Here is a 26,849-nt window from a genome sequence, read left to right as displayed (position 1 = left end):
CAGCCATGATCATATTGAATGGTGGTGCAGGCTCGAAGGGCAGAATGGCCTACTCCTGCACCTATTGTCTATTGTCTATTGTATAGATCATTGAAAGAAGCATCAATATTTTAGTTTTACCACGAGTGTACTTATTAATTTAGCTTGCTCTACAATGGGTGATTCTGTTGACTAAAGCAGGTGTCAAGTCTTTCTTTACTTTCTCATATATAGATTTTTCTTTGCCAGTCTCTTATCTGACTAGGATATTGTTTCCATAGCTGTCCATTGTATACACCACTGTACTGACCTGCTCACCACTCAGCAAGTTTGGAAGCAATGCGATGCATTGTAAAACTTTAGCCTCAAACTGGCCAAGATTCTGCTTGATTGGTCCCTGTGATCTGTAGGAAGCTCTGTGGTTATGGCAGAGAATTACCCATTTAGTTATTTCACTCAATGTCACCATATAATATTCTGGTACTGTTGTTCGTTTAAAGAATATTAGCTGAGTCTACTGAAAGAAACATTTTACTGTGACTTTGTCTTGCCAGTGAGACTGCAAAAGAAAGCAAGATTGTGTAAGACCATAAAACACTGGAGCAGCAATAGTCCATTCAGCCCAATAAATCTGCTCCACCATTCAATGAGCACATGGCTGATCTGATAATCCTCAACTCCAGAGTTGTCCAGTTCCTCCGTAAAACAAGTTAGACAACTCCACTCAAAATATTATGAATGAATTTGCCCAGGTGACCCACACAATGCTGAAATGGTCCAATCACTATGAACACAAGCCAGTACCAATATAAACAGTCTCAACTTAATTAGAAAACAAGTTACAACAACCTTTAATATTAAACATTACCATCACTCATCCGATTTGGCCCCTTAAGCTTACAGAACTGCCTGAGTCTCTGGGAGTCACTCTTTCTCCCTCTGTCTCTGTGGGAGTGCGATGCTGCTTTCCCACTTCCTGTCTCTCTCCAGTCAGTCAGCTAGTCACTGTCTTTGGCCATGCTGGTCTCCTCAGAAAGTCCAAAAGAGATTGGTCTGCAGATGAACCCTGTTTTTGTACCTTTTTGATTGTTTTTCTGGAACTTTCTATAAGTCTGACCAATCAGGGAAACACACTTAATAGTTCGAAACATTGTCAATCATTTGGATGGCTTGCTATGTTTGTTTGTGTAGCAGGACCCGACGTCTTTCTACCTCGGTCCTCCTTTGTTTGGTAGATAAATCTTTGGGGATATTTATGTCCAGGATAACTGTTGCCTTTTACATTATGCTAATTTAATTGTTGTTTACACTGTGTCTGGTATGTGGGCTGTATGCCTTCAGAGTTTTACTTGGCCAATGTAACCAATATCCCTTCCTTGTTGGCCAAGTTAGCAATCTGTCTATGTTTTAGTAGCTATACCAGTTTCTTACCTTTTTCCCATGATCCTTGATTCACCTGCTGATTGAAAATCAGTCTGTATTAGGTTTGAACATACTTAAATGACCTAACTTCCATAGTCCTGTGCAGTAGAGAAATTCACAGATTCACCACCCTCTGAAAGAAGAAATTCCCCCTCATCTCTGTCTTAAATGAATAATCCTTATTCTGAGATTATGCCCTATGGTCCTCGACTCTACGATAAGAGATAAACAATCTTTCCATATTTACCATGGCAAGTTCTGTAAAATATTCATTTTCATTCTACTAAACTTCGATGAGGATGAACCCAACCAACTCAACCTCACCTCATAAGACAGTTGTGTGACTTGCATCACTTCCTGTGATGATGCATGTTGTGTTCCATTAGCATATCACACAGTCAGACCTATACCATTATACTACCCTGATAACAGGGACACTGTCTTTGTGTGGGACTTTACCACATCAAGAAGATTGGCCTACAGAGTCTGCAGGGGCCAGGATACTGTACAAGAATCAAACATTCACTTATGTCATAATTCACAGCTGACAATAGGCGGAGGGAATGGAGAACCAGATCCCAATTCAGAAAATTATTATTTGAACTCCAGCCAATATTGAGCCAACTGATCTTATCTGAGGCAGCCTGAGGGTGTTTATAGCACCAGTTCCTCTATGATACAGAGGCAAACTCAACGAGGTTTTGCACTTCTGCTTACTATGCAGCAGTAGTTACTCGATAGGGCATGTGGAAAATTGCTGGGTTGGTGTGGGATCAGATCCTCATATTCAAGCAACAGTTGATACTACCTCGACACACATGAAGAATAGCGACAGGTATCAGTGATAACAAGGAGCCAACATCGCCAAGAGAGGAGGGCAAAAAATTGAAGAAAACATAAAGAAAGCAGACAAGCTTTTTCCATTTAGTAAAACAAATATAATGAGCTGCTTTAATAAGTTTAAATAGGACAGGAAAGGTAAGATAGTAAATGCTGCAAAAATAAAGTAAATTCTCTTTGTGGATCTACATATTAAAAAGCAAATTATTGTAAAGAATAAATTGCTTAAAATATGCTACAGCAAAACCAAGGAAGCTGTTTTATATCCATTACTTTTTACTCACATTTAACCTCATATTTAACTCACTTTGTTTCTCATTAGAATTGCTTGTTTATTAGTTAAATCAGCAGGCAGATTCTGCATGAATGCACAGATAAGCAAAAGGATATTCCGTACTGTCTGAGGGACAGTCTCATTTAAACTGGACCAGAACAGAAAAACAAAACACAAAAAGTTAGCAATTTTAGGTGTTTAGCTAAACTGTCCTGTTTTATATAGAGAGTTTTTTTTTTAAAGTAACGGTTCATCCTTAGTCATAATTTGCAACAGAATAAAGTTAGCACAGACATTTAACTCCTTTTAAAAATTACTTGTTGAAACAGCTAGAATTTAGGGTTAGCTGTCAAAGTCTGGATGTTGGGCCCACTGCCCTATTGGAGAGACAGGCGTAAGCAAACAGGCAGCATTCTGAAAGCATTTTCACATTAGCCAGCTTTGAAGGTTAAAAAGCATTCTGTTGAGTGAACTGTAGGAGGCACAGCAAACAATACCACGACAACACAGAATCGTCCATTAGTTGTAGCCTACAAAACCCTGCCACTTTTATTTTAGTGAAGAACAATAAAAGTGTCAGCAGAAAGGTGGGGCTCAGTTTCTACTTTCTTGCTTGTAGGAAGAAATAAAGCAGCTAATTGAAATTCTTGAGAACTATGTTGCAGGCAGATGGTACAACCGCATACATGTATGTCCTTGAGAAACACTGCCATCAATTGTAGAAACTAATTAAACGGTAATCAAAAACAAAATGCAGACAACATATGGGGCCTTTCCTGAATCACTAAATTTTACATAACAAGTCCTTTCTCACCCTCCCATTTTCTCTCTTCCCTCCCACTCCATCCCCAGATCATAAAAAGGCAGCATTCTCTTCTGGCCTTCAGACCAATTAAGAAAAGCGTGGGGAACTTCAGTATTATGCAAAACTTGCGAAAGCAACAAAGTTTGCAATGACATGGAGGTTCAGCACTTCATTAAAGATGCATGTAAAAATGAGGTGGGAAGAACTGCTCTCCACCACTCATTATTAATGCCTTCATCCAGCTCTTCAACCAGTGATTAGACTCTCCTTCCCACCTGTCTAGGATATAGAAACTAAGAGTTGCATTCTATCAACTGAGGCAAAATAGTATTACAAACAGATCTGGGGTAAGGTTCTCCAATGTGTTACTATGCTAGACAGGATTCCCCAAATCTCTAAGATTCTGGGTGAGGATGGATGAACTGGTTCTTCTTCATTCACCTGTCTCCTTCCATGCTCTCAACAAGGTTAGTTTAGAAAGGAGCCCTTCTTTTTGGGATACCTTTCTTCCAGAACAAATTAATTTTATCTTTTAAAAGGAATCAATTTAACCAGGCTCTTTTGAGTTAACGACGGAGTGAGTTTATTAATTACTAATTGTGAGAAGAAATAATAACGCAATAAAGATTAGGAATAAGAAGTGAGTCCAACGTAACTTAAAAATGAGAAAAAACATTATATATTTCTCTGAGTTGTTTGTGAAGAGTGAATAGGACAATGTGGTGGCCATTACATAGGATGGTATGGGTAATTTGGATGGTGGTCGTACAGTGAATTTCGAGATTCTTGGTTTTTTTTGCAGGCTGTCTAAAATGATTTTGTTCTGATTCCTTTTGAGGGTGGCTGGCTGGCTGTACGCAGGGTGAGAGTGTGTCTTTTGTGTTTAATTGTTTTTCTCAATCTGTGACCTTCATAGCACACGAGCCTATTCTCGAGTATATCAGCCACCAACATACCAACAGATGTATTTGGTGTTTAACCCTCTTTTTGTACTATCCCTGTAAAGGCAAAACACAATCATATCTGCTGGAGAGGGCTTCTGGGGGGGGGGGGGGGTAAGCTGAGCAACTTCTTATTATCTCTTCAATTCTGTTTGAGGTTTCCTTCATGCACCTATAGGTGTGACCTTCCATGGGCTCACACCGGACTCTGCCAGACAGTTACCTGGCTGTTGCAATCCTTACTTTATAAAGGAATGTTCAAATTAAAAATTCAACATGTCCAGAAATACTTTAGGATTCTGATCTATCATCATGACAGTCGTGGCAATTATTATGCAGTGTGAATGTAGACTTGAGGTAAAAACATAATTTATCCATCCCTCCATTTCCTGATTTGTTTTCATTGTGTTGAGTTCGATTTTCAAACATTTTGAATTTCACAAAGTATTTTCCTAAGTTATTGTCTTTCCTTTATGCTTCCTAAGTATACTTGATCTCAGCATTCATAGCTCTGCTGATGACATCCAGCTCTGTTCTCTTTGCTACAACCACAGCTCCATTCTGCTTGTTTGACATTAACTTCCTCCAGTATAACATTGGCAAGGCCCCATATGGTTAGTTCCCACGTTAGTCTCTTTCCTCCTTGGCTGAAGGTGAGCCAAATGGTATGCACAATTATTTTTCTGTGTGACTCAGAGATGAACTTTAAGACTTTATCTAAAGGATCATCAGGATTGCTTAAATGCAATTCCACCTCTGCTCTTACTTCATTCCAGCCACTATACTCCCATTCACCTTTCATCACCTCCAAGCTTGACTTGTTCAGTACTCTGTTTGATGACTTCTCAACCTCCTACAGAAATACAATCCATTCAAAACCCTGGCACCTTATCTAATCCCACACTATCACTTCATTTTCTATCCAGAATCCCTTATTAGATTCAAGAGCCACTCCTCATTTACTATCAATCAAACATAGTTACCTCTAACTATAGTCCTATATGCAAGTGTATGCCCTCTACTTTTCTAGCAACAGATTTCAATGTATATGAGATCCCTGTCCCTAAACCCCTGCATCACCCTTCCTGTCTGCTCACTCTCTGAACTTATGCTTGTACTTGCTCACTCACCTCTTCTTTAGGTAACTTACCTCAACATCTGCTTCATCCAAGTGTCAATTTTGACCTTGCGAATTGTTGCTGCAATAGAACTGGCAGCTCACCAATATTTTGCCTAATTCATGATTCTTCATGTGCATCCTGGACAACACCAAAAACTATGACTGCAAGTATTTAAATTTATGTAACACCTTTAGTGGAACCGCATGTTCCAAACATGAATACCATGTCTGTAACTGTATTCAGTGTGTGATGGTGAGATGTAGGAGACAGGTCTGTAACTGTGTTCAATGCGTGAGAGTAGGTGTGGGAGACAGCTCTGTAACTGTGTGCAGTGTGTGAGGGTGAGGTGTGGGAGACAGGTCTGTAACTGTGTGCAGTGTGTGAGGAGTGAGGTGTGGGGGACAGGTCTGTAACTGTGTGCAGTGTGTGAGGGTGAGGTGTGGGAGACAGGTCTGTAACTGTGTGCAGTGTGTGAGGGTGAGGTGTGGGAGACAGGTCTGTAACTGTGTGCAGTGTGTGAGCGGTGAGGTGTGGGAGACAGGTCTGTAACTGTGTGCAGTGTGTGAGGGTGAGGTGTGGGAGACAGGTATGTAACTGTGTGCAGTGTGTGAGGGGTGAGGTGTGGGAGACAGGTCTGTAACTGTGTGCAGTGTGTGAGGGGGAGGTGTGGGAGACAGGTCTGTAACTGTGTTCAGTGTGTGAGGGTGAGGTGTGGGACACAGGTCTGTAACTGTGTGCAGTGTGTGAGGGTGAGGTGTGGGAGACAGGTCTGTAACTGTGCAGTGTATGAGGGTGAGGTGTTGGAGACAGGTATGTAACTGTGCAGTGTGTGAGGGTGAGGTGTAGGAGACAGGTCTGTAACTGTGTGCAGTGTGTGAGGGTGAGGTGTGGGAGACAGGTATGTAACTGTGTGCAGTGTGTGAGGGGTGAGGTGTGGGAGACAGGTCTGTAACTGTGTGCAGTGTGTGAGGGGGAGGTGTGGGAGACAGGTCTGTAACTGTGTTCAGTGTGTGAGGGTGAGGTGTGGGACACAGGTCTGTAACTGTGTGCAGTGTGTGAGGGTGAGGTGTGGGAGACAGGTCTGTAACTGTGCAGTGTATGAGGGTGAGGTGTTGGAGACAGGTATGTAACTGTGCAGTGTGTGAGGGTGAGGTGTAGGAGACAGGTCTGTAACTGTGTGCAGTGTGTGAGGGGTGAGGTGTGGGAGACAGGTCTGTAACTGTGTGCAGTGTGTGAGGGTGAGGTGTGGGAGACAGGTCTGTAACTGTGTGCAGTGTGTGAGGGTGAGGTGTGGGAGACAGGTCTGTAACTGTGCAGTGTGTGAGGGTGAGGTGTAGGAGACAGGTCTGTAACTGTGTCAGTGTGTGAGGGTGAGGTGTGGGAGACAGGTCTGTAACTGTGTCAGTGTGTGAGGAGTGAGGTGTGGGAGACAGGTCTGTAACTGTGTGCAGTGTATGAGGGTGAGGTGTGGGAGACAGGTCTGTAACTGTGTTCAATGTGTGAGGGTGAGGTGTGGGAGACAGGTCTGTAACTGTGTGCAGTGTGTGAGGGTGAGGTGTGGGAGACAGGTCTGTAACTGTGTTCAATGTGTGAGGGTGAGGTGTGGGAGACAGGTCTGTAACTGTGTGCAGTGTGTGAGGGGTGAGGTGTGGGAGACAGGTCTGTAACTGTGTGCAGTGTGTGAGGGTGAGGTGTGGGAGACAGGTCTGTAACTGTGTTCAGTGTGTGAGGGGTGAGGTGTAGGAGACAGGTCTGTAACTGTGTGTAGTGTGTGAGGGGTGAGGTGTGGGAGACAGCTCTAACTGTGTTCAGTGTATGAGGGTGTGGTGTGGGAGACAGGTCTGTAACTGTGTGTAGTGTGTGAGGGGTGAGGTGTGGGAGACAGGTCTGTAACTGTGTGCAGAGTGTGAGGAGTGAGGTGTGGGAGACAGGTCTGTAACTGTGTTCAGTGTGTGAGGGGTGAGGTGTGGGAGACAGGTCTGTAACTGTGTTCAGTGTGTGAGGGTGAGGTGTGGGAGACAGGTCTGTAACTGTGTTCAGTGTGTGAGGGTGAGGTGTTGGAGACAGGTCTGTAACTGTGTTCAGTGTGTGATGGTCAGATTTGGTTATTCGGCCTGTAGCTTTTGTCAGTGTGCGATTGTGAGATGAGGTACAGGAATTTTGATTTGTTGCCTGATTGTCAGTGTGAGCAGTGGTGGGGTGTGACTATCTCTGGAAAGCTGCTGAGGTGCAGCTGCAGTTCATTAGAAAATTTCATTTAAACATGCATTCATTGAGTCGTGCACTGGTATGTACTTCTTACTATACCTTGTCCATATCGATGGGCCTTAACTCCTGACATTAACCTCACCAGATCTCTTTGCTGACTGTTTCCTGATGATACAGGCTCTGTTTCGCTGCCTGTGCAATGTCTGAAAACCTCAGAGTCTACTTTCTACCCATTATTGCCATTTGTCAATCTTTCTCAGGTCAGATTATCTTCAACGGTGACTCCCCGCACCTGCTCCGGCTACAATGCATCTCTCCTTTAAAAGCTTCAGGCAGCTTTCATTTGGTGCCAACTACTCATGATATTGCCCCCTTGCTGATGTGTCCAGTCAATGAACAACACAGTTAGCGCTGGCTGGACACAAAGATAATTGAAATGAGTCAGCAGCACAGAGTTGGAGTGCTGCCTACTCTGTGCTCAACAGGCATGGTTTAATCATGCATAGTAATCACTGTGCATGTTTTTGGGAGTTATCTAATTTAACCCCTCTTGTGTGTCTGATTGAAGAAGAATGAGTTGAATTCAATGCCACATAAACCATGAAATACCTTGTTTGAAATGGCGACTGTTTTCATTCAATACAATTGATTTTACGTAACTAAAATCAGACACTGAACAAAGTAGGTCAGAAATTAGCTCATATAAATGATTAAGCTCCTGAGAATACTGAAAGTCCCTGACCTCAAATGTGAACGTTGAGAGATGCTAGATTTGTGTGACACATATCTATATTCTATTAAGCTTTGCTGTAGAGAGTGCAATCAGCACAGTGGCACCTTGGGGTGAAAGCAGTAATGCAAAATTAGAATTAAACCAACCACGTCTATGCTGTTCTTGGGTTTGAGGTTGGTAGATACCTGGAACTGACTCACTTGTGACAGTCACAACCGAGCACTGGAGAGGGGTAGAAGGTGAAAGGAAGATGGAAGTTTTTATAGCATACGGTAATAGTGCCAGATGAGTTACAGTGACTTTTGGTTGCTATGCTAAAGGAATCATAACTGATTATTGCTATACTCAGTGTTACCTCCCACTGGTTGGTCATCTTCCTGGCTGTGTTACTGCATGGCCAATTGTCTTCAATTGTCCTGATCTCACAGTCCTCCCACTGTTTGCCTAAAACACTGATCTCTGTACAGAGCTTTCTCATGCCAAATGGAAAAACAATCTCTTCATTACCCGATTGAGTAGAGTTAGCACAGTGCTGAAAGAGGTGAATTGGTCAATGCCAGGATGCATGGTTCTTAACCATTAGTCGAACAATGTTTTCCCATATCGCCATATTTATAAATACAAACAGAAAATGTTCAAAGAATTTTAATGATTGCAATGTTTAAAGTCCCTGTGGTGATTCTCCTCGGTAGCTGCCTGTAGTGTCCTGCGATTAGCTTTAATTTCTGGAGAGTCCAGGGTAATCCTGGAGGATTAACAATCCTAGCTATACCTATAATGAATGAATAGACTATTGGCTGGTGATTGCAATTTGTGAAGGTTGATTATTTTCTTAAAAAGACAATTCCTAAGATCTCTGGAATTCAAACATTTGCTTTGGTTTATATTTGTCTATTAATTCGCCAAATCTTATCCTTGTAGGTGAGGTATTACGGCTATTATCTGTCTCACTTACAGCCACAGTGATACACAGATGGACAAACAGATGGACAGGGCCATTGGAGTAAAACCTGACAAGGTTGCCTCACCCACTCAGCAAGGTGAGACTGGAGCACCGTCGACGAAGTTTCAACCAACTGAAGCTATGTGGACATTCTCCCTTCTGAAGGGAATCAATGTAATGTAATTTTTTTTTAAAGTTAGTGCTTGAAAAATGATGAGATTCATAACTTAAAACATTTAAATATTTGATATAAAAAAAGCTCTCTGGTAAGGCACATTTTCCGTAGAATTTCTCTGTGCGAATGCACTGTTTTTTTCTATCAAACTTTCATATGTAACACTTGAAGCTGTGCAATGCAGTGAGACATCTCCACTTGTCAGTAGTTAGATTCCCACTAAAATATTCTTTAAGGATATGCTATTTAATAATTGAAAGGGTCCTGTAGGAATTTCAGAGAACTTCTTTTTGTCTTATGAGATTTAATAGGACCCTGTCAGATTTGCAAATTCTATGGAGATTTTAGTAATGGGCTGCACTGTACTGGCTGGAAGGAAATGAAGGCAGGATATGCAAGAGAACTCAATGTCTGAGAGCAATTTTGTGGGTTAATTGAACTCTAGTATCCAATCAATGAAAGCAAATGAAGACATTCCACATAAACAAGCTAACAGCTAAATCACAAATTTAGTGTCAAATATATATGCCTATAAGAAATAAAGACCATCCCTTACCCATAATCTAAAGGAATACTTGATTTTCTGGGGGAGGGGTAAGGTAAGCACTTGTGGGAACTGCTTAGAGCAGTGTAGTTTTTATAGGATGACCTCACGATTTTAAATTGTTATTGAAATGATTGCTGTGCATTCACACCTGCCACTTTTTGAATACTGCCAAGCAGACTTTGTTTTGTTTTTTTTTTACCTTTCAGGGATTTTTGGCTTGCAAGTTGGAAATTCTTGACAACTCATTTTCCACTCTTCTTAATTGGCCCCTTTAGAATTGCAGTTGGGTCACACTGCCCTTCCTGCTGGCCAACAAACAAGCTTTGCAGTGTTCGTGATAATGTGACAGATTATTCTTTTTTTAAAAAAACACAATACTAATGAATGCATTGAGAGTTGTCAATAAACGAGTTTCTCCATTAAGAACATTTTTCAAAAATCAAATGATTACATAGGCCAATGATTGCTTGAACGCTTGCTTTTATGTAGCTATTTCTATTTTTTTAAATTTGACTGTATTTATTTAAGCGTTTTGTGCTGATGACATAATCCAGAGCAATGTCTTGGAGTATTTACTGAATCTGACAGTGTGCTGGAGCTCAATTAATATCAGTTGATACCATCATTAACCCAGAGTGTACGGCCTCAGCTGTCTATGCATTCATTCAGTTCCATCATACTGGAGGGCTTATTATCTCCTCTGAGGTGTATCTCTGATGATATTCTCAATATGCACTGTGCACGCAAAATCCTTTTAAAAGGTGTAGAAATAAAGAATGTCAGAATTTATCACTTTAACTGCTTTATTTTGTTAAATAAAAAAAGTGGTCTTGCCAGTAAAATCTCATTTGTGGACGGGATTAAATCCCACCAATATTCTGAGCGAATATTCATGGATATTTTTGTTACCCAAGTTTATTTTGATTAGTGTCTTCCATCTTTTGGTTCTTCTTTACACTATGCATTGCTTTGTGGCTGAGTGAGCGAGCAAGTGGTCTAACCATCAGGAATCCATCCATTTGACTCTATAACTGGCCAACAAGGAGGTCTATCTGCATGTGTGATGGAAAAACTCAGGGGTCTCCCATGCTAATGCTAATTTCCTGCTTGTGGGGAATTTATCTTACCTCCTGTTCTCTGTCTACCACTTGCTATGTAAAGATTCCTGGGAATGACCCCAATTCCTACCATTTATTAGACAATGATGCACCACCCTGGGTGCAAAATGAAAGTTTCTTTTAAATGCAGTTCTTCTCTTTGTAGAGAACGTAAATGAAGTGGAATCCTGCAGTAGAGTGGACAGTAGAGTTGAACTGAACCTTGCTAGGTCTGACTGCACCATTACTGACACTATAAGAATCAATACTTGGAAATGGGAACAATTGGTATCTTTCAGGAATATGCTGCTCTTGGGGTTTCATTTGAATGGATTCTATTTTATTTACAGATTTTTAGTTTCTTGCACGTGACATCATAATTGGCAGCTCATTTAACTCAGAATGAACCCTAGTGTTTCCAAAAATCAAAAGGACATAATTTACAGCATGTTCTTAGTAGTTCTGCGTGTTTGCTATGATTATAAAGTACAGCCAAAATCTGGTGAAATCCCTTTGTTTTATGTCACAAATGTAAAAAGAAAGCAGATTGCTCTCCACTTAAAAGAGTCATAGAAATAAACTTGTGAAGTGACATATTGTTTTTTTCACTCATACTACTTTAATCTTTCTGAACAATCATTAAGCTTGCCATGAAAATACTGAGCACCTTGTCATCCTTTTACAATGCTGTACCTAGACATTGTACTAACAGTGTATATATGCTGCTATGAAATGTATTCTGTTTCAGCGAGTCACCATGGATTCAGAAACATGTATTTTGTATTCCTTACAATAAAGTTTTTTCTTTGCTGTATTAAAGTTAAGGTGTGCAGTGATGTTTGTTTGAAAGTTGTTATGGTGTAGCGGCTGAAGGGAGGAAGTAACTGATAAGATTGCACATTACATAACAACCTGACTGTCTTTGATATTTCAGACTCTGTCCCAGGATAATCTGGCCATTTAGTGTGTCATAGAGTCATAGAGATGTACAGCATGGAAACAGACCCTTCGGTCCAACTCGTCCATGCCGACCAGATATCCCAACCCAATCTAGTCCCACCTGTCAGCATCCGGCCCAAATCCCTCCAAACCCTTCCTATTCATATACACATCCAAATGCCTCTTAAATGTTGCAATTGTACCAGCCTCCACCACTTCCTCTGGCAGGTCATTCCATACATGCACCACCCTCTGCATGAAAAAGTTGCCCCTTAGGTCTCTTTTATATCTTTGCCCTCTCACCCTAAACCTATGCCCTCTAGTTCTGGACTCCCCCACCCCAGGGAAAGGTCCTTGTTTATTTATCCTATCCATGCCCCTCATGATTTTATAAACCACAATAAGGTCACCCCTTAGCCTCCGATGCTTCAGAGAAAACAGTCCCAGCCTTTTCAACCTCTCCCTATAGCTCAAATCCTCCAACCCTGGCAACATCCTTGTAAATCTTTTCTGAACCCTTTCAGGTTTCACAACATCTTTCTGATAGGAAGGAGACCAGAATTGCACACAATATTCCAACAGTGGCCTAACCAATGTCCTGTACAGCCGCAACATGACCTCCCAACTCCTGTACTCAATACTCTAACCAATCAAGGAAAGCATACCAAACGCCTTCTTCACTATCCTATCTACCTGCAACTCCACTTTCAAGGAGCTATGAACCTGCACTCCAAAGTCTCTTTGTTCAGCAACACTCCCTAGGACCTTACCATTAAGTGCATAAGTCCTGCTAAGATTTGCTTTCCCAAAATGCAGCACCTCGCATTTATCTGAACTAAACTCCATCTGCCACTTCTCAGCCCATTGGCCCATTTGATCCAGATCCTGTTGTAATCTGAGGTAACCCTCTTCGCTGTCCACTACACCTCCAATTTTGGTGTCATCTGCAAACTTACTAACTGTACCTCTTATGCTTGCATCCAAACCATCTATGTAAATGACAAAAAGTAGAGGATCCAGCACCAATCCTTGTGGCACTCCACTGGTCACAAGCTTCCAGTCTGAAAAACAACCCTCCATCACCACCCTCTGTCATTCTACTGGAGAATAGTTTCAAATTCTAGCCTTGGTAGGCAGTGGTGAGTTTTCATTCCTGTATTTGATTTGTACATGTTGTGAAGTTAAACTGATTTAATATCGTAAAAAGGTAATGTTGCCATATTCCTGCTGTCTCATTAGAGAAAGACAACTGGTGGTGATTTAAACTGAGGGTCACCACACCTTGAACAAGGGGAGAGATTGAGAAAGAATCCTTCTTGGTAACCACAACAGGTGCAGGAATGGAACCCACACAGTTGGCATCAGTCTGCATTGTAAGCAAGCTGTCCAGTCAACTGAGGTAACCAACCCCTCCCTAGTACTGGACTAACAGAAAAACATGCCAAAGGAACGTGTCACAATATCTGTCCTTTTGGTAATGTTTGTTCAGGCTAATAATGGGGAAACTACTGATCTTATCTCAGCAACTACAAAGTGACAGCATGTGTCTCCAGAGGAGAGTGTGGAAATTGCTGCCTCCCTCAGGCACTTGTGAAATTCACCTCCTTAGATTACTCCTGGTGCCTTGAGGTTTTGTTTTGTACATTTATGGATGTGGGCATCGCTGGCTGGGCCAGCATTTATTGCCCATCTCTAGTTGCTGTTGAGAAGGTAGTGGTGAATTGCCTTCTTGATCCACTGCTTTCATGTCCTTAGATAGACCCACAATGCCCTAGGGAGGGAATTCCAGGATTTTTGCCCAATAACAATGAAGGAATAGTCATCCACTTCCAAGTCAGGATGGTGTGTGGCTTGGAGGAGAACTTATAAGTGGTGCTGTTCTTATCTACTTGCTGAGTAGATGGTAATGGTTGTAGGTTTGAAAGGTGGGAAGATACAACATCATATATTTCATTGTGGAGCCATAGGCAAGGCCTGCAATTCACTCTAGTTCTTGAAAGTAAAATGGCCATTTACTGAAATAGGGCCCTCAGAGTCAAACCATCTCCACAAATGATCGTGCTTGCATTTATAAAGTTACTTAAATGTCGGAAACTTTTTCAGTTAAGAGCAATTAATTCTGAGTCAAGGATTTGGCTTTTGACAGGTGAGGTATCGGCTAAGGAGAAGGAAGCCATCAAAGGTGAAAGCATAGAGTTTGTGATGGGGCTTTCGGGACCTCAAACCATCCCAGTACAATTCTCAGTCGATCAATTACTTTTAAAGTGGAGTCACTGTTATAGTATAGTGGAACAGAGCCGTATGCACACAATGAAAGTCCACATCATAAAATTGCAATAAGTAACCAGGTAACCTCCTTTAGTGATATTGGCTGAAAGACCACTTGTGGCTAGAAACCTTTTTTTTGGCATTTTGAGATATTAATACCCACTAAGAAGAAAAGACAGGGACATTTGGTTTAGCATCTCATTCTGAACAACTGCAGCTAGGAAAATTCAGGGCCTCCTCCGTAATTACTAGATCGAGTGTTCAAATCACTACTAGATGCTTGAATGTGTGATCCTGAGGTGACAGTGCTACCCCTCGACATTGAAACTTCAGATTCATTCCCTGGTTTATGCCAAGTTAACCAAGATTTATTGGATCATTACAGTGGACCTTAGTGACCTTGAACAAGGGAGTTAAAGAATCCAGCACCCTCATATTCATCGTTGGTCTTCAGTGGAAAAATTGAAAAGTGAAGCTATCACTTAGACAATGGTGGAATTCAACTGTTGTGGCTCACCATGAATAATCTAAAATCAGCACCTACTGGATGTGAGAATGGGTGAACCACCAGAAAGCATATCCATGAGAGTTTGGAGAAAATTGGAATAATTTAGATTTATGTTCTATCGAAAAGCCTACAGATCTGTTTGGAGTGAGATTTTCCAGATATATCAGCTACTTTGTTCAATATTCCCAGTCCAATGGAACTACTCAATCATACTTTTTACAAGTGAAAGTAAAGGCTTCTCAATATACAAACAATAAAGCATGTAGAGAATCTCTTCGAATGGCATCAAAGTGTTCCACACAACATACAAGCTTGTGTGGTATGGAATTTACAAAGCTATTCTCCAAGTAACCTATTTTCTTTAGTGCTGTGATAATATGCATTTTAAACGTAACACAAAAACTTCAACACAAATACTGAAATACCGAGCATAATGGTCAGGATAGGAGAAAGTGAGGTCTGCAGATGCTGGAGATCAGAGCTGAAAATGTGTTGCTGGAAAAGCGCAGCAGGTCAGGCAGCATCCAGGGAACAGGAGAATCGACGTTTCGGGCATAAGCCTTTCTTCAGGAATGAGGAAAGTTTGTCCAGCAGGCTAAGATAAAAGTTAGGGAGGAGGGACTTGGGGGAGGGGCATCGGAAATGTGATAGGTGGAAAGAGGTTAAGGTGAGGGTGATAGGTCAGACTGGAGTGGGGGCGGAGAGGTCAGGAAGAAGATTGCAGGTTAGGAAGGCGGTGCTGAGTTCGATGGATTTGACTGAGACAAGGTGGGGGGAGGGGAAATGAGGAAACTGGTGAAATCCAAGTTCATCCTTTGTGGTTGGAGGGTTCCTAGGCGGAAGATGAGGTGCTCTTCTTCCAACCGTCGTGTTGTTGTGGTCTGGCGATGGAGGAGTCCAAAGACCTGCATATCCTTGGTGGAGTGGGAGGGGAAGTTGAAATGTTGAGCCACAGGGTGGTTGGGTTGGTTGGTCCGGGTGTCCCAGAGGTGTTCTCTGAAACGCTCCGCAAGTAGGCGGCCTGTCTCCCCAATATAGAGGAGGCCACATCGGGTGCAGAGGATGCAATAGATAATGTGTGTGGAGGTGCAGGTGGATCTGTGGCGGATATGGAAGTTTCCTTTGGGGCCTTGGAGGGAGGTGAGGGGGGAGGTGTGGGCGCAAGTCTTGCACCTCCTGCGGTTGCAGGGGAAGGTGCCGGGAGTGGAGGTTGGGTTGGTGGGGGGTGTGGATCTAACGAGGGAGTCACGGAGGGAGTGGTCTTTACGGAATGCTAATAGGGGAGGGGATGGAAATATATTCTTGGTGGTGGGGTCCGTTTGGAGGTGGCGGAAATGACGGCGGATGATGCGCCGTACATGGAGATTGGTGGGGTGGTAGGTGAGGACCAGTGGGATTCTGTCCTGGTGGCGGTTGGAGGGGCGGGGCTCAAGGGTGGAGGAGCGGGAAGTGGAAGAGATGCGGTGGAGGGCATTGTCGACCACGTCGGGGGGGAAATAGCGGTCCTTGAAGAAGGAGGCCATCTGGGTTGTACATTTTTAGAACTGGTCCTCCTGGGAGCAGATGCGGCGGAGACTAAGGAATTGGGAGAATGGGATGGCGTTTTTACAGGGGGCAGGGTGGGAGGAGGTGTAGTCCAGGTAGCTGTGGGAGTCGGTCGGTTTGTAGTAGATGTCCGTGTTGATTCGGTCGCCTGAGATAGAAGTAGAAAGGTCGAGGAAGGGGAGGGAGGAATCTGAGACTGTCCAGGTGAATTTGAGGTCGGGGTGGAAGGTGTTGGTGAAGTGGATGAACTGTTCAACCTCCTCGTGGGAGCACGAGGCGGCGCCGATGCAGTCATCGATGTAGCGGAGGAAAAGGTGGCGGGTGGGGCCAGTGTAGTTGCGGAAGATGGACTGTTCCACATATCCTACGAAGAGGCAGGCATAGCTGGGGCCCATGCAGGTGCCCATGGCTACTCCTTTCGTTTGGAGGAAGTGGGAGGATTGGAAAGAGAAGTTGTTCAGGGTGAGGACCAGTTCAGTCAGTCGAAGGATGGTGTCAGTGGAAGGGTACTGGTCGGTACGGCGGGAAAGGAAGAAGCGGTGGGCTTTGAGACCTTCGTGATGGGGGATGGAGGTGTACAGGGACTGGATGTCCATGGTGAAGATAAGGCGTTGGGGACCGGGGAAGCGAAAATCATGGAGGAGGTGGAGGGCATGGGTGGTGTCCCGAACGTAGGTGGGGAGTTCTTGGACTAAGGGGGACAGGGCCGTGTCAAGGTATGCGGAGATGAGTTCGGTGGGGCAGGAGCAGGCGGAGACAATGGGTCGGCCGGGGCAGTCAGGTTTGTGGATTTTGGGCAGGAGGTAGAAGCAGGCGGTGCGGGGTTGTGGGACTATGAGGTTGGAGGCGGTGGATGGGAGATCCCCTGAGGTGATGAGGTTATGGATGGTCTGGGAGATGATGGTTTGGTGGTGGGGGGTGGGGTCATGGTCAAGGGGGCAGTAGGAGGAGGTATCTGCGAGTTGGCGTTTGGCCTCAGCGGTGTAAAGGTCGGTGCGCCAAACTACTACCGCGCCTCCCTTGTCTGCTGGTTTGATAGTGAGGTTGGGGTTGCAACGGAGGGAGTGGAGGGCTGCGCGTTCCGAGGGTGAGAGGTTGGAGTGGGTGAGAGGAGTGGGGGAGTTCAGGTGGCGGTTAATATCGCGGCGGCAGTTGGCTATGAAGAGGTCGAGGGCAGGTAGGAGGCCAGCACGGGGTGTCCAGGATATCCATGGTAATAATGTTGAATGTTTTCCTAACATGGAAGTAGTGTCTTGAACAACTGCATTTTCTGTGTTGCGATTAAACCTAATGAAAAACACCACAACTCTGCATTGTACATAGCTATTGACTGAACGTTCACATTATTAGTTTCAGTGGTGAAGAATTATTCACATTATTAATAAGAAATAAAAAAAAAACATATGCAGATGCTGGAAATTGTTTGGGAAGCTTAGCAGGTCTGGCAGCATCTGTGGAGAGATATCAGAGTTAACGTTTCGGGTCCAGTGACTGTCAGAACTCAGAATTGTTCCGAGGAAGGGCCACTGGACCCGAAAAGTTAACCTGATTTCTCTTCACAGATGCTGCCATACATCCTAATGAAACAGGTGTTCTTGAAGCCATAGGAGCAGCTGCTGAAGTCCCCTCTATTTTTGTTATCCCCATACATTTCCTTTTCAGCTCTGTGTGTGTTTGTACCTCTGTTTCATGTGCTGCATGGAGGCATTTCAATATCCCAGCTGATTGAGTTCCAGGCATGCAAAACAACATTCCAACATCATCCAGCTCTCTGCTGGCCATGAATGACATTCAGCAGACATATTTGTATATAATGTATTTTTGATCCCTCTTACTCCACATAACAAGATTATAGGAAGAGACACAATTTTTGTTGAAGAAATTGTTTTGTGTAATTTTACTCAAAAATAAGCAGCACCTGCACTGCACTTAAGGGAAAAAAGAATATTTTCTATCTTTGGGGAATTTAATGGAGAATAATACAAATACACACGGAGAACTGCTCAGTTGCACTGATACCTGGTTGGGTCACAAAACTCTTGTTGTAACAGCATGATGATGATGTGGCAAGGTTCCCTACTTCATTACAATTCATCAGGAAATAGTCTATCCCAAATTTGTCAAACTCCCAGGTGAGGAGGAATGAGCTGCTTCTCCTTCTTTATTCTAATCAGTTCCCTTGGTTGGTTGTAACTAGACAGATGCCTCTCTCCTAAAGCAAATTATGTTTTATGAAGAGCCAATTTAAACAGGCTTCTTGATTTAGCAGAAAAATTATTTTATGAGTTACTAAATGCAAGAGGGATTAACAACACAACATACGTACAGACAGATTAAAACGGACAGGTGAGTCCAAAAGATAAAAGTTTAGAAAAGAATGATGGATTTGTCTCTGGCTTCTGTGAAGCAATGACAATGAGCCATTACACCGGCTGTTACCAGTAGCACTAATGTTGATAGGTAAGTAGTCAATTTCGAGATACTTGATTTTACAGGTTCACTGAAATTCTTGTATCCTGCTTGATGGTTAACTTGCACCATTCAAAGATTAGAGTGGTGCTGGAAAAGCACAGTAGGTCAGGCAGTATCCGAGGAGCAGGAAAATCGACATTTCTGGCAAAAGCCCTTCATCAGGACTCTTGATGGCATCTTGACTCTGATCTCCAGTATCTGCAGTCATCACTTTCACCTTGCACTATTCAAAGCACAAGACTGCCCTTTCTCTTACCTTTAATGCAGGGTATTCAATGACTGTCCTCAAGCTGTGACCTTCACAGCACACTAGACAATGCAGTAGCACATCGGTCCGCTAACACATCCAGAACACGCATCGATTTGATATATACCAATTTTGTATATTCCTGGAAAGGTAAAATATAAACATATGTTTTAACTCATACCAATTTAATGCCTCTCCTCTGGGGTTTGGAGTTTTCTGAAGTTTCCTTTTTCCTCGATCAGCTTGCCTTGCTCCCTCTCTCTGTCTCAGAGTTTGTTTCTGAACAGACACACACTTGTGTGTAAGGGACCTGCAGCATTGCTGAAGCCTCCCCCACCCCAATCAGTTCAATGGGATTCACAGCAATTACTTGCTAAGTTGTCTCCCTGTTCAGGAGACTAGGCAGCAGCACACGGCGTGCGCGCCCCCGATCTCCCCACCACCTGTCTGCACCCCATCCCAACCCTAGGCTATCACCCCCCCCCCCCCGCCCTCTGTCCGCTCACCCCTCCCACCTCCGGTCTGCCCCCACCCACTCCAAGCTCAGGCCACCACCTCACCTCACCCTCCATCTGCCCCCCACTCTCACCCCGTCCTCTGTCCATCACCCCACCCACCCGCCCATCCATACCCCCCAATCCTGTCCAACACTGGCCACATCAGCCCTCCCCCCCTCATTGTCTGCTTCCCCCTCCCCCGTCCATGTCCCAAGCCCCTGGCACAGCACAGCCACCCCGCCCCTTCGCCTGCCATGTGCTCCCACCCCGTCAGCCCCCATGAGACCGCCATCCTTCCCAACCACATTCAACCCTGCCCACACCCCGTCCGCCCCCAACCCTGCCCCCACCAAAGCTCCCCCGTCTGCCCCCAATCGTGTCATTAGGTGATCTTGCACATTGCCCTTCAAAAGCCCATTCTTTCTTAGCACCCTAAAAGTTGCATCATTCACGGGTTCAGAGAGGGAATCTTTCAGCAGTCAGTGTATGGCATGATTTTGAAGTTATGTTATCGGCCAGTCTTACTGCTCTCTTTGTTAAGAGAAAACATGTTCTTTTCAAAGGCTCCATATGTCTGCATGTAATTCTGTGTTCTGTTTAATTGTCATGACAGCACAAAAAAACTCAAGGGAATATAATCAGACAGAACAGTGCACTTTTACAAGTTATTTAAAGAAAAAGTGATAATATCATGACCATGACTCATTACCCCAGATCACCTTGGACCTGTTGAACTTTTCATTCCAACACATGTTTTTTAAAATGACAACTGCTACAACCAAACCAAATGACTATGGATGTAATTTCTGTGGTGTCTGCAGAGAGAAAGAGATCATGTAATGTCACACCTGATGAAGTATTGGGACTTTTTCTTGCATTAATCATTTAACCTTTTTTTAATTCAAGACAGCTTGTTTGAAATTGATTATTTTGAAACATACATTCATGTAGTTTAGGAGAAAGGTACCCATGAGAATTAATCCTTTTCAAATAAAAAATGTTGCAACCAATTGTTGAGGGGGCAAGGGAAAATAAAGAAAAAGGAACCAGTTCATTCCTTCTCACCAGAGGCTTTACAATTTGAGCTATTCCCCCAGAACTGTAACTCACGTGAAATCTGGTCATAATATTAATAATTCTTGTGGTTGTCTTTGTTTGCAAGCAGTATATAGTAGGCCTGATGGACATTTCTTCAGACTTGAAAAGTTGCCTAGGTGAGTTCATGCATCAAAATTTACAAGATTATCTCAACATAACGGACTTTTGATGGTCATGAAGTCAGCTTCTTGTAGTTTCTTTACTGTGGATCAGTCAACAATTTTAGTGGGCCTGAAATGACACAAGCTTCAAAATCTTACAATGTTACAGCCTTCATATTTTACTTGTGTGCCAATGTTGCTGCCATTTTCTGTGCCCCTCTTTTGTACAGGCAAAAGAGAAATGGCTAGAGATGACTGTTTTACCAAATGATTTCTTACACCTGTGTTTTCTTTACCAAATATGATGCTGTTCTTAGTCTGACATGTCACTTCACACTTTGTTGTTTCTGAGTTATTGTCCCATTGATAAATACATCCACTTTGGTGCTTTAAAATGACATCAGAATTTCAAGGAAACCAATCCAATTCAAGAAACCTTATGATGGTTTTTCAGGCTATATGTAATTAACACCTTGAAGTGAAATGCAGGTTTATTGTCTTTAGGACATTTACAGGCAGTGAGTCTGCACCTGCTCTTAGTTCATCGAAACCACAGATCATCTGACCTCTGGCAGCCATCTTGTCAGAGCTAGAAAAGAGAAAAGGATTCCACATGGAGCAAAGTTCATATTTTAAATAGCGAATTATTTAACAGTTTAAAAGCGACATTAGTGCCATTTTATATGTAACTACAGACACTCCACTCCAATTAGAGGTGCATACATATATAACAAATTAACTCTGTTGTGTTGACCTGACTCACTCTATCTTCTGTTTAATTAGTGGAAAATATAGTGCACATACATTTTCAATAAATTTTGAAACAGAAAGAGAAATTGCTGAAGAAACAAAGCACATCTGTAGAAAGAATTTAGAATTAACAGTTTGAGTCCAGTGACCATTCATTAGATCTTGATGAAGATATACCTTTCTAAAACTGGTAAAGGTGCCTTCTTTGTTCTCCCACCTGATTGGCTGTCCTTTGTGTCTAGAACAGAGAACCTACAATATAGAACAGTACAGCACAGGAATGGATCTTTCAACCCACAATGTTGTGCCGAACCTGACACCTAAATTAAGTTATTTCCTTCTGTCTGTTCTTGGTCTGTATTGCTCTATTTCTTGCATATGCTTATCTAAAAGCTTCTTAAATGCCACCTATCATATTTGCCTCCACCACCACCCCTGGTATTAGATATTTCAACACTGGAAAAAAGTTCTGACTGTCAACCCTATCTATGCATCTCATAATTTATAAACTTCTATCCACAGTGTCTGCCACATTGCTCTCATATGTTGATTTCTCTCCTGTTAGTATTGCTTCTGAATCACCAAGTAACATGGATCAGTACCTTATACTATTTAAGAAAATTCCCTTTGCAATTAATATTAACTTTAAATAGAACATTTCAAAATAAAAACAAATATCGATTCTCCATTTTAAAGACATTATACTTTTTAATTGTTTCTCAGTCAAAGGTCACACACATAACAATGATACTTACCTCAATCCAAGAAGGACCTCTTTAAATATATAGACTGGCGTCTGATGCTGTCATGAAAGCTTCATCTGTCATTGATTTGGGGAGCAGTGATGTGGCTCCCATGATTGGTTAAACCTATTTGTGAACAGCAGCGAAAGCAACATGAAGCCCAGTAAAGTAATTCTGTACAGTTTCCTTGCAGCCATAAAGAGGCAGTAATGTTCCTCCAAGGCTCCTCAAGGAAACCTTGGGTCTCAGTTGTCATGGGCCCCCTCCCCTCTTGTATGACTGGGATAGCCCTCCAAGGTCACGGCATACTCTGAGGATTGTTGGCCATGAATTCTTGGTGGCAGTCTCCTGCCACCCGGTTATGATGGTCATACAGCAGTTACCTGTGGCCTCTCCCAGACAGGGATGGGCTTTCTTTTCTCACCAGAGCTACATTTTTTGATTCGCATTAACTGGTGAGATCCATAAGGCCATTGTTTTTTTTTTCGTTCTGTTACCAATGGTTTTAAGGGGTTTCAAATTATGTTATCTCTCCTTTAAGTGGTCTAATTGAACATGCCTTCTCAGAGTCTTACAGGGAGCTGTAACTAATGTTTGGTGGCAAATTTTATAATTTAGTGCTCTAGGAGCAGTGCTTTGCTCAATGGCAGCGCAGTTCGAACAATTGAGCTCATAGGTCAATGGCCTCAGTTCACAATGTCTCAATTTTTTGCCTATGCATTTTAACGACTGGAAAAATGGGAGAATTGTGATTAGTGCACTGACCTCTACATTTACTTGTTTGATTTGGCATCCTGTCGAGTGAAGCTCTCACTGGAAGCTCTAACTGTTAAAATTCATTCTTTTATCTTACTCCTACTCAGAGGCTACCTAAAGTGTCACAAGAAATGGACGTGCCCTTTAGATGATGCAGGAGACTCTACTCTGAAAGGAGAGACTGTCCTTGGCTGCTGGGAATGAAATAAGATGTTTTCACATTATGTACAGGACGTGTATTTAGCAAAGTCAACCAATCAATGTGGTAAATCAAGTACAATGTTCCATCGCTTTAACGATAAGCTTGTAGAAATAATTAAAGAATATTCAATTTATTCTGGATTCATCCCTTCCACGACCCTGCTTTGTGCAAAACATTTCATTGTCTGGAAGGTCATGGGTGTACACTGCAACAGTTTGTACTAATGATACAAGTTCTGTAACTGAGCATTTTAATCTTTTTTTTGTCAAAAATTATTTTATTCCGGAACAGAGGGGGGTGGAGTAATGCGTGTCATTATTTGACACCTTCTCCCTACAGTCCTTTGGTTTGCTTTTGCAGGTTATTCACATGATCCATAATTGTTTTATCTGTGCAGAGAGTATACTGCTCTTTATATTTTCTTCAAATTCAGATTCTAACCTCGGTAATTGGTGATATTTTATTTAAGGCCAAAGGTTTGCAGGAAAATCTTTGAAAGTGACTTTATAAGTTGATACTTTATTATACCTGGTGCTTTAGGCCCTCATCTGATTTCTGGTTTCATTTCATTTCCTTTTCAATTTTCTTATCAATTGTCCCAACATTGCTGCTCATAATGGCTTCCAGTTTTGCAATTTGGCTGCCATTTGCTCCCCACAAGAACCATTTTTTAAAAATCTATGATTTTGGACAGCAATCTTTGGCTGCTTGCCTTTGGAACATCATGACTGACCCCACATATAATCTCACACATAGTTATTCTCATTAATTCATACCTTACAATGTCTGAGACACCACTATCAACATCTAATAGTGGCTCAGGCACAACAGTATACAGTCAGGAGGGCGTTGCCCAAAGTGTCATTAACAATTGGACTCTGGACCCCATGATGTCTCAAAGTATCATGTTAAACCTCCTGCTGATTCCCAACTACTGCCACCCCTGCTCCTGAGCTGATGAAGCCATGAGCACCAATTGAAAGATTCAGTGAGGATGGATTCTGGGTGGGGGCTTTGTTGTCAATCACCATGAATGGCTTGGGAGCTCTACTGTTGATCATGCTAGTCAGATCCAAAAGGACATAGCTTCTATTCTGTGCCTGAGGCAGGTGGTGAGGGAACCAACTAAGAGGAGAAACGCCTAGTCCTCTCTAACCTACTTGGAACAGATTAACTATGGACAAACACACAGCCCTTGTGGAGAAAAAGTTCCATTTTCAGATTGAGGATATCCTCTTTGGGTTGCGTGGCACTACCACTGTGCTGACTGGAATAGATTTCGTGCAGATCTAGTAACTCAAAAATGGGCACCCATGAGGCACTTCAGCCTATCATCAGTAACAGAGCTGTATTCAACTTCAATCTGTACCAATAGACAGTAGAAATTAGACAATAGGTGCAGGAGTAGGCCATTCTGCCCTTCGAGCCTGCACCACCATTCAATATGATCATGGCTGATCATACTTAATCAGTATCCTGTTCCTGCCTTACATCCATAACCCTTGATTCCACTATCGTTGAGAGCTCTATTCAACTCTTTCTTCAATGAATCCAGAGACTGGGCCTCCACTGCCCTCTGGGGCAGAGCATTCCACACAGCCACCACTGTCTGGGTGAAGAAGTTTCTCCTCATCTCTGTCCTAAATGGTCTACCCCGTATTTTTAAGCTGTGTCCTCTGGTTCGGCACTCACCCATCAGCGGAAACATGTTTCCTGCCTCCAGAGTGTCCAATCCTCTAATAATCTTATATGTCTCAATCAGATCCCCTCTCAGTCTTCTAAACTCAAGGGTATACAAGCCCAGTCACTCCAGTCTTTCAGTATAAGGTAATCCTACCATTCCAAGCATTGACCGCGTGAACCTACGCTGCACTCCCTCAATAGCCAGAATGGTCCGCACTCTATTTTGACCAAGTCAGGGCATCAATTATGGTTCAATGAAAAGTGTGGAAGGACATGCCAGGTCCAACAGAAGGAGATCTGAAACATAAAGTGCTGAAGAAATTTGGCAGGTCTGGCAGCAGCTGTGAAGAGAGAAATGGAGTTGGTGAAGCTTGGATGAACCTCTCCAAGGTAGCTGTGATTAGTGATGAGGAGGCAGAGCCCTTGACAATGGAGTTGTGGGGGGGTGGGGGGAAGGGGGAGGGAGGGGGGCAATAAAGGAGGAAGGGATAGAAAGATTCCATAAATCCCACCTTACATAATTTGCATTAGCATGTACCATTTCTCTAACAAGTCTTATTTCCCTAACTTTCCAGACCCTCCCATTGCACATTAACCAGCTACCCCTGTCACCATCCTTGTCCCCATTTTAATATAAACTCCTGGCCTTGAATGTGCCTCCTATCACCACAGCTCACCTCTTTGCCTCTCAGTGCCCTCATCCCTGTCTCTGGTGCTCAATGTGAGACTCCCAACCCCAGGACTAATTGCTCTCCAGCCCCATGACTAGGTTTGATGGGCAGAAAGGGAGCAGAACCCTGAGCACAGAGCCTGCACCTCCTTAACTGATGGTGCGCAATTGCCCTGATATCTTGTGGGGCCTTACATCATGAGTATAGCTCACCTCCCTGGTCTGTAGTTGGATGGATCCTCTGATCACTGTCATAGCACATGGACTCCTGATTGTGCCTAGCTCCTGGAATGCCTGCAGACTCTTTCCTTGACTGATGAATCCCCTGAGTGACAGCGAGTCCCCTTGACTTGATGGAGGACAATCCCTCACATACTTTGAGGCATGATCATTTGGTTGGGAAATCATGCAGTATGTTTATGGGGTGCAGGCAGCTAGCACACACAGCAAAATGTCCTCCCCCGGACTGATCCGCCAAGCCTGACAGGCAGCCTGGTTCTGTGTATGCACTAAACATTGAGTCAATACGGCTGTACCATGAACCTTTAGGCCTGATAGAATTGCCATCATCCTAAAATGCAAGATGAAGAGGGTGTGAGCAATTAATGTCAGGGTTAAATGATGGCTCAGTGTCCAGCACTGTTGCATCAAGGAACTGGGTTCGATTCCACCCAGGGGCAACTGTCTGTGTGGGTTTCCTCTAGGTGCTCCGGTTTCACCTCACAGTCCAGTGCAGGTTAGGTGGATTGGCCATGCTAAATTACCCATAGAGTCCAGGAATGTGCAGGTTATCTATGGGAAATGTGGGGTTACAGGGATGGGGAAGATTTAGGTGGAATGCTCTTTGGCAGGTTAATGGGCTGAATGGCCTGCTTCGCACTGCTGGGATTCTATGATTGAGAGCTAGGAGAAGTGAGCAGTCCTGAGAAGTAGGCTAGTCTAATCTGAAAGCTGACAGCCTGTCCCTGTGTCCAAAGTGACCATAACCTTGCAGGAGCCTCTTGATGCCAGTCTCTGTTGAACCCCAAATTTTGGAAACATCCTGCAAATGGATTGGAGAGTTACCATGGGGGTTCTGAGAAGGTGGCATTTTTTAGGATGTCAGTGTCCATGAGCATGGCGTATGCGCAGATGGTATTCTGGAGCCTGCCCTGACATTTTAATGCCAGGTATACATTATGGCTGCTCAGAGGAGCAACGAGTGAGCTGAGGTCACTAGGTGCCCATTCTGATTCTCATGTTGAGAATTGTTGACATCTAGTTTCCTCATGGCCCATGGTAGAAT

The 26,849-nt window shown here is 43.2% G+C and overlaps 1 protein-coding gene across 3 annotated transcripts in view; it reads left to right on the top strand.

Moving 5' to 3' along the window:
• The window catches only part of bcl11aa (BCL11 transcription factor A a), a 287,894-nt gene that overhangs the window by 207,443 nt on the left and 53,602 nt on the right, over positions 1–26,849 (top strand). Inside the window, exon 4 of one of the 3 annotated variants that reach the window (XM_087991410.1) lies at positions 9,281–11,904. The exons of 1 other annotated variant lie outside the window; for it this stretch is intronic. In XM_087991410.1, the coding sequence (XP_087847536.1) occupies positions 9,281–9,289 (9 nt within the window). In that variant the 3' untranslated portion in view covers positions 9,290–11,904. Of the gene's footprint in view, positions 1–9,244; positions 11,905–26,849 lie in introns of those variants that run through there. One more of the 3 variants, XM_087991408.1, reaches the window with a different exon arrangement.

The sequence above is a fragment of the Chiloscyllium plagiosum genome, unplaced genomic scaffold (genome assembly GCF_037043375.1).
Source record: "Chiloscyllium plagiosum isolate Xiang-an unplaced genomic scaffold, Cpla_swu_hap1 HiC_scaffold_10, whole genome shotgun sequence".
Taxonomy (NCBI): Eukaryota; Metazoa; Chordata; class Chondrichthyes; order Orectolobiformes; family Hemiscylliidae; genus Chiloscyllium; species Chiloscyllium plagiosum.
This window is presented reverse-complemented; position numbering and strand designations above follow the sequence as displayed.